Raw genomic sequence first — 10,834 nt, forward strand, 5'->3', positions numbered from 1 at the left:
GCTAGCTTATAGCCTGCTATTGTACCTGCTCTGAAGTAAGTATAGTACATTTCACATGCATCAATGGGTACTAGATCTTTTATGCAAATGTAGGTGTAGAAATGGAAAAGAAAAACAATAAGTGTTTTGCAATAGCAAGCTTAATCATAATGATTCAACTATAAAAACTTCAACATCCTCATTGCAAATAAATCACCTGCTACTTGCATCCAAAACCAGGAGATGAATTAAATCTAGGGAAAAAAATGAATTTAACAATCAAAATTATAGTTTAGCGCTAAAGGATACATATCCTCGAATAGGTGACGAAGTAACACCAACAATAAAACTAAATGGTGGTTCTTCCTAACAAACATCACCAAGAATTCTATTACCGAACAAATAGGATTTTCCCCATAACTAATTTATTAGAAAAATCCTGCAAAATCCGCTCCTTCCAAGAGATTTCTAAAAACCCTGAAACAAACTTGTCGCAAAAAATCACATGGCTCCTGGCGGTGCACCTAGATGGGGAGCTGGGAGAGATGCATTGCGGAGGACCGACATGAGCAGGTGGTTGTGCAACCGGATGTTCTCTCTGCCGATTGTTTGAACAACCACCCTATCAAACATCGACTTCTCCATCCTTGAACCCAAGAACATCTTCAAGTATCTAAAGTATCGCTCGGATCTCTCATGCCCAAGCCTTGTCTGGATCAACTGCTTGATCTCCATGGTGTTGATGCGACTTGGGTAGGGAGGGATTCTTGGTATGGTGAGCGGTGTGTTGCTGGTGCTGGTGTTTGTATTAGATTGTCCTTGAGCATTATCGGGACTGCAAAACGTCCAGAGTCAATGATGAGCAACCATATTTAGGCATGTTTAGACAGTAAGTACAAGGCTATGCAAATAAGAGGGGCATGTTCAGTTTGAAATGTTCACTTTTTAGCCAAAATGAGCTTAAAAGTTTGTAACAACCATGTAACTTACATGAAACTCTCTGTGATGGACTAGGACCCTCCAATGAATGGAGGAAAATTAGAGAATTCCTACAAGAATTGAACTACTTAATGTAAAAGACCCACAAAATTCACACATTATAATAAAGGAGTACTGAATGTTTGTTTGAGTAAAACAATTGTGACCAATGCACGTTGATTTTCTTTTTATACACATAGAAGATTTTACTTTTATTTCTCTTGGAAAAAAACTATATCTCATATCTCATATGGCTTTGATTCCAAAGATCTCCCCGTCTCTTTTCAGATTATTCATTGGATTATGTGCTATATCTTAAAAAATACATCTTCTAAAAAAATTTTCTACTGTATTATTAAATCATTTAATTTTAGCTATTGTTTTTTATTTATTAAAATATTGAATTTATCTCTTTAGTTAAATAGACTATTAATAATATTTCTCTTAATAATATACATCCTGTTCGATATATTTGGTTGGAAACTAATCCCTTGGACATGTTAAATGGAGTGCCTCATATAATAATTAATTAAGTACTAGTTTAAAAGATTTGAAAATAAATTAACATGATTTTTTAAAAAACAACTTTTCTACAAAAATTTGTTATAAAACATACTTATTTAGTAGTTCGGAAAACATAAGTGCGAAAAACAAGAAGGTGAAGTTGAGAAAGGGAATTATAGGAGGGCATGTTTAGATTGATGTCATTTTAAATCATACCACTATTTGATAAAATTGATAAATATATAGTTGCATTTAGTTTAGTAATACGTAGGAAATTTTGGTACGCCATATTTGTCTTATCCTACCAAAATTTAGTAATTCTATCAACTTATCAAAAATTTAGTATTATTAAATTTTGGTTAGGTTAATTTTAGCAGTAATCTGAACATGCCCGAAGTCAACTTTAGTAAACTACTTATAGTTGGCAGCTTTGGCGCCACGCCAGCAATTTCTGCCTGTGGAGAGCTCTGGCCCACTCTTCAGTCTTCGGATTCTCCACTCTTCTCTCCTCCCCCGCGCCCGCAGATCGGCGCGACGGCGACCGCGGCGGCGGCGAGTGATGAGCCTGAAGCACCCGCACTCTCCGGTGCTGGACGGGGACCCGCCGCCGCACCGCCGCCCGCGGGGCCTCGTCTCCACCCCACCCCCACCCGCCGTCGCGGCCGACCCCTCCCCCTCCCCCTCCCCCGCGGCGCCTCCGCCTCGGCGGCGCGGCGGCGGCGGAGGGGGAGGCGAGAGGGAGAGGGAGAGGGAGAGGGAGAAGGAGCGGACGAAGCTGAGGGAGCGGCACCGCCGGGCCATCACCAGCCGCATGCTGTCCGGGCTGCGGCAGCACGGCAACTTCCCGCTCCCCGCCCGCGCCGACATGAACGACGTCCTCGCCGCCCTCGCGCGCGCCGCAGGGTGGACCGTGCATCCCGACGGCACCACCTTCCGCGCCTCGTCGCAACCCCTCCACCCTCCCACCCCCCAATCGGTCCGTGCATCTTCACCAATCTCCTGCTTCTCCCTCCACTTGTTTATTATCATTTCAATTTATTCAGTTCAGTTTACTTTGCCTTCTTACTTACCAGTGCATGTTTACTGTTACTGTATCGGTAGTTTGCGTTTATCTCTTAGTGTACAATGATATGATTGGATTTTGTGAGAAAAAACTAGTCATCTTCTAACACATTGTTGTTTTTAATGTTATTTGCAGCCAGGGATTTTTCATGTTAATTCTGTTGAAACCCCATCTTTTACTAGTGTTCTCAACAGCTACGCCATCGGGACACCATTAGACTCGCAGGCTTCTATGCTACAAACAGATGATAGTTTATCGCCATCATCGTTGGACTCTGTTGTGGTGGCAGACCAAAGCATAAGAAATGAGAAATATGGGAATTCAGATTCTGTCAGCTCTCTGAATTGTTTGGAAAATCACCAGGTAAGAAAAACAATGTCATTTGTTTGGCTTAGCTAGTTTTTGATATTCCAACTTGTGTAATCCCTCACAGATTTTCTTTTGCCTACTACAATACCTAAGATCAAAATTGTTTGAAACACTTTCAAGTTCATTCTGAAAAAGAAAAGGAAAGGGTGCCCCTACATTGACTTGAATAATGGGTAATATATATGTGATATATGAAAAACCAACTTGTAGATAATAGTATGAATGTAGTTGGGAAAAGTGATCCTTCTAATTTTTTTGCCACTACAAAACTTGTATGGAAGGAATTGAACCTCCTCCATTGCACTCGACTCATAGGTTTGTAAACTTCACATAAATTGGATCCATGCCATTATTAATTTGCCAGTTTAGAAAAATACCATTATAATTCTTATAATTGAAACGACACCACTACAACTATCCTCAAATTGAAACCATGCCATGTTATACGCCTTTTTTTCTACTGTATTTTTGTATGGACCAATATACCCCTATCTTCTTCCTTCCTCCTCCTCTCCCTTCTGTTCATCTTCTCTCTCCATCTCTTCCTCCATCGATGCAGCCGGTGGAGCTTGAGGTCGTCTTGCCTCCTCCTCTTGCGGCGCTGCTCGTGTGTGGTTCCACGGTGGTCCAGCTCATGGGCGGTTCCATGGCAGGGTCGGCCGATGGACACCCAGAAGAGGAGCAGTGAGAGAGGAGCGGCAGGGTCGGGGTGTGCGCCGGTGCCGCCGCTGGGGCTGAGCCAGTCCCCGCAGCCGTTCACTCTTCCTCCTCCCATGTCGTTTCTGCTGTTATTGCCGCCATTGGTTCCGTATGGATCCATGCCGCCGCGACGAGCTTGTTGACGTAGCTCACAGCCAGATCTGCTCACTGCCACGCAGCTTGTTGTCGTTGCCGGGTCAGCTCTCCGTTGCGCCGAGCTGCTGTAGGACCATCTGTCTCCGAGACTTTGCCGCCGCTGCGACGAGCTCGCCGCCGCTGCCGGGAGTAGTGGTCTTGTGTACCAGTTAGTCGCTAGAGGAGAGGGGGATGCGGACAGGGTAGAGCGATGAGTGCTGCCAAATCCTAGCCCCTCGCCTCCATCGTTGCCGGATCCGTGCCCCCTCGCCTGCGTCGTCGTCGGACCCACGTCGCCTGCCCCCTTGCCTGGACGCTGTCGGATCCACGCGCCCGATCTGCCGAAAACCGCCGCCGGAGAGAGGAGCGCTAGCCGAGTCCTGGAGCAACGCCCGACGCCGACGAGAGGGATGCCGAGCTCCGCCACCGGGGAGAGCTCCTGCTCACCAAGAGTGAGAGAGAGAGAGCATGCTCATGCTGTTCTACCGAGGAGGATAGGAAGGTTGAAGATGAGGGCATTTACGTCAAATTTATGTAAAATATGTATATCAATGGCATCATTAAAATTACAAATGAACAGCAGTGGCACAGTTCCAATTAACTGAATTATAATGGTAAATTTTCAAACAGGCAAATTTATAATGGCATGAATCCAATTAACCCATGACCTAAAGAAATCTAACAAATTATTTTCATTCTGAACTGTAAAATTAATTGCTATCTATAGGGGGTAGAAAGTTCTACTTCTGTATTGCAGTAGTGTTTTTATTGTATTATGTAACAGTTTTTTAATGGATTTATATCATGCAAATATTGGAAGCTAGAATAGACTGAAGACCTCTGCAGAATTGCTGTGCAAAACCCACATTCTTAAAATTTACACCTCGGCTTTTCCTTAAAGCTTTCTGGTTTATTATATTTTTGTTGGATGATTTCCTTATGTTTTCCTTCTATTTTTGAGTTTTAATAGCTGACGAGAGCATCAGCAGCGCTGGCAGGTGATTACACCAGAACTCCATATATACCAGTCTATGCTTCTCTGCCTGTAAGTTCCTGGCAAACTTCTTGATTGATATTTGATATGCTAATATGTTATCCTCAAGTTCTTCATTTGACACATGATTCAGATTTTATAAATGGCTTGAACTGAGTGTTCATTTTGTTACTAAACTTCTGAATTTTGTACTTCGGAAATTTACATCCTTGGCTTTTTTTAGCTTTTATCTATTGTCCCTAGATCTTGTGCTTAATTTGTTTCTTTTGACTTGTTTGGTCATTTAGCTTTTTTTTTTCCCCAATAAACATGGTGGTGTGGCTATGGCATATTGTTGGTTGGCTACAAATGCCATCAAACGCATGTTTTTATAAGAATACAAGGACCATAGTGTCATATAACAAATTCTATGTAACCCCAATTAGGGGCAGTCACACATCACCAATCAACCAAAGTTAATACAGTACCAGGTTTCACAAATTTATATGAACCTATTAAGTTGATCTAAACATTCCAATGCAGTATATCTTAGGTAAGCATGATGTTTGGATAAAAGAACATGTCACCTTTCCCAGTTAGCAGTCTATCATGAAAAACTTCTCTGCTTTACGAAAATGAAGTAACAACAAATGTTCTAATAGGATATAATAGAAATTTGCAATATTGCATGCCCACAAACTCACCGTGTACTGGAGGCCCGTTGCAATCTCTCCGTGGCTGAGATGCTATCGGTCTTCGCAACTGACGCCCTCTGGTCATCGCCGCCGTCCTTCATTTGCTGCTGCTGCTGCTGCTTCCCTAAACTCTGGCCCTCTGGCTGTGTATCTTTACCTCTCTGGGAACGTGTCATGGGCGCCATGGAGCAGAACACTACTGCTGCCTTGTCCAGTTGCTGTAGCCCTTCCGTGTCGCCTGCGCTCTGCTCGCGGCGCCGGCTGATATAGGAGGACGAGGACATGTGTTTGAGCAGGCACTACTTTTTATCTTCATTTTAGCACTATATTAATCACGTGACAGCTACGTGCTTTGCTGGAATGGATTGTATGCCATGTAATTACCATAAAAAACAATTTCCTTTTTTTGTTGTTTTTCCTTTGATGGATTTGGGTAGGGGGAGGTGCAAGTTGCACAAATTATGGTTTCGTCTTTATGATTTTCTTTTTTACTGGATTTACTCCTGGTTGCTATTCCTCTAATGACCTGATGGATGTAAACCTTTAACTTCTATCATAGCAACAAAATTGGCATACGATCTATTTAGCTGACTAATAACTACTATGCCATGTTTATATCTTCTTTACCCTTGTTAAAATCACATTCTCTTATGATAGAGAGAATGTTTCCATTTCTGTGATCTATATGTCATATCATACCATACTTGAGCAGTGCTTCTGTTGCTGCAGATGGGCATTATCAATAGCCATTGCCAATTGATTGATCCAGAGGGCATACGTGCAGAACTGATGCATCTGAAGTCTTTGAATGTTGATGGAGTTATCGTTGACTGTTGGTGGGGGATAGTGGAAGCCTGGATTCCTCACAAGTACGAGTGGTCTGGTTACAGGGACCTTTTCGGTATCATTAAAGAGTTCAAGCTAAAAGTTCAGGTTAGGCATGTTATCATGGTTGTCGACTTCTTGGATACAAATATTCAGAGACATTTTTGGGATGTTAGTAATCACATATTTGCTACTTATCATATTTATTTAATATTGTGCACAATAGCCATTATGTGAATGTGAATTATAGTATGTTGTGGACAGTGATTTCTATAGATATTGAGGCACTAAATAGAATGTCTATGCAGAAGACATCCATACCAGTCAGAAACTCAGAATTGGATTATTTCATTTTCGAAATATTATATGATTAAGTTTTGTGCATAACTTGCCAGCATCTTGTAACAGTGTGAAATATTCAACTTAGATGAGCTTTTCCTTTTTACCATTTTTATCACAATTTATCTTAGCGAGTTTCCTTCAATAAACTTCTCAAGGTTGTATTGTCATTCCATGGGTCTGGGGAGACTGGATCTGGTGGTGTGTCTCTCCCAAAGTGGGTCATGGAAATTGCACAAGAGAACCAGGATGTATTTTTTACTGATCGTGAAGGTAGGAGAAATATGGAATGTCTTTCCTGGGGAATTGACAAAGAGCGAGTCCTTCGCGGGAGAACTGGCATCGAGGTATTGGGTCATCCTTGGTAAATTTTCTTCTCTCTTGCTTAAACTTACCTTTAGCTTCTGTGTCTATTACAAGATATAGAAATTGTTAGTTTCCTTAGATGAGCACTATTTATTTATGCCTAGTGTTGTTTTTAGTGCATTTAATTGTCCGTCCATCTTTATGCACTGTGCTAATTGTAGTATATATTGCAGATCATAATGTTAGAGTCTTGGTATTGAAAACATAGAACATGTATGCTATCTTCTTTAATATCGTTTCATATTGCACCCTGATTGATGAGAACTAGTATTCTGATACTTAATGGGATTATATGCAGGCGTATTTTGATTTCATGAGGAGCTTTCATATGGAATTCAGAAACCTGACCGAAGAGGGCCTTATTTCTGCTATCGAAATTGGATTGGGTGTTTCTGGAGAGCTAAAATACCCTTCATGTCCAGAAAGAATGGGCTGGAGATATCCTGGTATTGGTGAGTTTCAGGTATTTACTTAAAATTCAAACTTGTATCAAGATAGGGATAAATAAGGCATTTTTCTTCACAGTCCTTTCCACTAGATTAATTTAAATATGATAGAATTACAATCATGCACTGTTTTGCATTTAAATATGTAGAATCATGAGTACTCAAAAGCATGTCACTGCTTGTTCATATTTGTAGGTTATATACTGCCTGGGCTTTTGGATTACAATACATATCTGAGTTGTATGCTACATCTATGATGCATAATGCTAGCTTGCATAAAATTTTCAACATTGCGGAATTACCTAAAAATATACTGGATGCATTTCTTTTCTTTTATTGATTTGCATTGTCGACAGTGTTACGACAGGTATATGCAAAAGAACCTTAGACAAGCAGCATTGTCACGGGGACATCTGTTTTGGGCCCGTGGACCTGATAATGCGGGCTATTATAATTCAAGACCTCATGAAACTGGCTTTTTTTGTGACGGAGGTGACTATGACAGCTACTATGGACGCTTTTTCCTTAACTGGTATTCTGGAATCCTCATAGATCATGTGGACCAGGTGCTATCACTTGCTACTCTTGCATTTGATGGAGTCGAAACTGTTGTGAAGGTATGCACTGTTGTTCTGTAAAGTTTTATTTTAACATTGCACCGGATCTTCTCTTTCTAAGTTCTTTAGAGAACTTCTGCATATATCCCATGTTATTTTCCTTTTGCCTAGCTATTTATCAATATTACGGTTTGATAAACTGAGCACAGAATGGGTATTCCTCTTAAACTAGGCACCAAAAAAATCAATATTTCTTGTCTTATGCATAAAAAGAACTTCAATCTTAGTATGGATTGTGCTCTTGTACCTAAAGCAGCGGAAGATTACTCAAAACCTTGTACATAGTTGATTGATTGAAAATCATTACCTGCAGCCCAGATCTAGACAGTTTGGTTGTAAGTCTATTTGCTACTGGATAATATATCACTCTGTTATTAATAATAGGAAATTAAGGTCCTATACTCTGATGAATCTGAATTTGAGGATCATATGAGCTTGCAAAATTATGTTAGCATGTGTTAACCAGATCATTTACCTGCTAGCACAAAACATTCACATAATGGATGTAGAATGTGCTGCAGTGAGAAGTCCATGGCAGTTCCACATATTTTGCAACCTTTGCCTGCCTGTTTGTCTATTCCATGACAAAATAATTTCTTTCAGATTCCATCTATCTATTGGTGGTATAGAACTGCAAGCCATGCTGCGGAACTTACGGCAGGATTCTACAACCCTACAAATAGAGATGGATACTCTCCAGTGTTCAGAATGCTCAAGAAGCATTCCGTAATTCTAAAGTTTGTTTGTTATGGACCAGAATTTACAATTCAAGAGAATAATGAAGCATTTGCTGATCCAGAAGGTTTAACATGGCAGGTGAGAAGCTTGAGCTAAAAATCCTTTTCAGATCTGTCTGCATTTTTTTTTTGTACCTTTTGCTCCCTTGGGTTAATTCGGTACACATGAAGCAGGTTATGAATGCAGCATGGGATCATGGATTATCTATAAGTGTAGAGAGTGCTCTTCCATGTCTTGATGGTGAGATGTACTCACAGATCCTTGACACAGCGAAGCCTAGGCATGATCCTGACCGTCACCATGTCTCGTTCTTTGCATACCGTCAGCTACCCTCATTCCTTTTGCAGAGAGACGTTTGCTTCTCAGAGCTTGGCAACTTTGTCAAGTGTATGCACGGTTAGTATTACCATGCTTGTCACTTCTGGATACTCCTGAATACATACTTTACCATGTTTTTTTTCCTCTTTTGAGAAAAACTAGCTATCTTACCGGCAAACCGTCCTTCATATAACCATGCGGTCTATCCAAGACTTGATGTAGTCTTAGCATTCTATTTAATTTGAGCTAGATTGTTAATTCTTCCATCCGCATTGTGAATGAAGATAAACTGCGTATAGAAAAATGCAAACTAATTGCCTTTAACATAGATTGTTTTTGCATCTTCCATGATATTACCCCGCAAAGGGTATGTCTCCGCTCTTCGTCCCTTCCTGTGGAGATGCTGAATTCGTAACATAACCGGGTAAAAATGATTTTATTTACAGGGGAGGCTACCCAGATTGTGGAAGGTTGAATTCCCTAGTTGCATTATATGCACATAGGTTTTGAAACAAGATTAAAGAAAGGAGCTTGGTTTGGACCCCAGAAACCGTCGATGCCCGCGGCGAAATCTGCTGCGCGATTGTTGTAAAGCTTCTGTTGTGGATTTTGGAGGTGGTAAGTACGGCTCAAGGCAGGATAATAATAGCTTAGCAACTCTTTTTTTTTTCCGTGGAATGGTATGAATTTAACATCAGAGAAAATGACGTGCTGTACATTGTATACAACCATATAGAATAGAAATATTGTCCTTATTTAGGTCACAAATGTTAATCCCTTTCTGGGATGTAATTTTCTGATGGTTCTGTGTGAAATACACGCGGAATTTTGGAATTGGTCTGTTCAATAGGGGCCTGAACTGGACCTAGTTTGAAACACAGGTGTTCCCAACCTCCCTTCCTCGTTTTCGGCGCGCATGCTTTTCAAACTGCTAAACAGTGTGTTTTTTTTCAAAAAAAATTCTATACAAAAGTTGCTTTAAAAAATCATATTAATCCATTTTTAAAAAAAATTAGCAAATAATTAATTAATCGTACAATAATAGGTGCTTTGTTTTGCGTGCCGGGGAGGAGGGGTTCCCAACCCCTCCTCCAGAACACAGCCTTAACCTAGTATTTTAGTTTTAGCCCATTGAGGCCCAACTGTAGAGCCCAGACCACTCGCCTGCCTCAGTTCATGGCTCATCTCTACCAATTTCTGGTGGGCCAAAGGTAGGCCGTTTATGGTGAGCCAAATGGAGGCCCACATTTGCGCGGAGAAACGAACCGTCGGCAACCACGCAGTTGGGCTCGGCCGTCTCAGCGATCGGTTGGTGGGCCCAAAATGCGGCCCAGTTTTATTCGGTGGGATCGTGGGAAAAGGGCCCGAAATCCCGATGCGGCCCGCGTGTTTGGAATCGGTTCGGAATTTTTCAAACAGGTCCCTATCTTACTACATGCACTGTAGTAGTGCATTACAATATTTTTGTTACTGTGATTTTTACCATTATATTGATGGAGAGGCATCCTCTCATAAATGGGATCCTCATCCATTACTCGTTATTTATTCCATAAAAAAAACTCAACTTGTAAAATCATATGATAACAAATATATACAAGACTTTGTTCAAATTCATTGTTTTAGGATATAATATCACAACCATATGAGTTTTTTTACCGAGAGATTACTTCATTAGCCACTTATTTCAAATATGACCCTTAATTTTACATATAGATCCCTAATTATGATCAAGATTATTGCAGACAGATCGCCCACCGAGGTTGATAGTGTGAGAGACATGGCCCCACTTG

General features: G+C 40.9%; 1 protein-coding gene across 1 annotated transcript; it reads left to right on the forward strand.

Moving 5' to 3' along the window:
* Positions 1–1,927: 1,927 nt before the first annotated feature.
* LOC127764004 (beta-amylase 8) lies at positions 1,928–9,994 on the forward strand. Its single transcript, XM_052288808.1, has 10 exons — positions 1,928–2,437; positions 2,660–2,887; positions 4,698–4,772; positions 6,125–6,328; positions 6,718–6,906; positions 7,224–7,388; positions 7,728–7,988; positions 8,592–8,804; positions 8,900–9,122; positions 9,491–9,994. The coding sequence occupies exons 1-10, from the start codon at positions 2,021–2,023 to the stop codon at positions 9,517–9,519; spliced, it is 2,004 nt and encodes a 667-aa protein (XP_052144768.1). The 5' UTR covers positions 1,928–2,020; the 3' UTR covers positions 9,520–9,994.
* The last annotated feature ends 840 nt before the right edge of the window (positions 9,995–10,834 follow it).

The sequence above is a fragment of the Oryza glaberrima genome, chromosome 2, assembly GCF_000147395.1.
Source record: "Oryza glaberrima chromosome 2, OglaRS2, whole genome shotgun sequence".
Taxonomy (NCBI): Eukaryota; Viridiplantae; Streptophyta; class Magnoliopsida; order Poales; family Poaceae; genus Oryza; species Oryza glaberrima.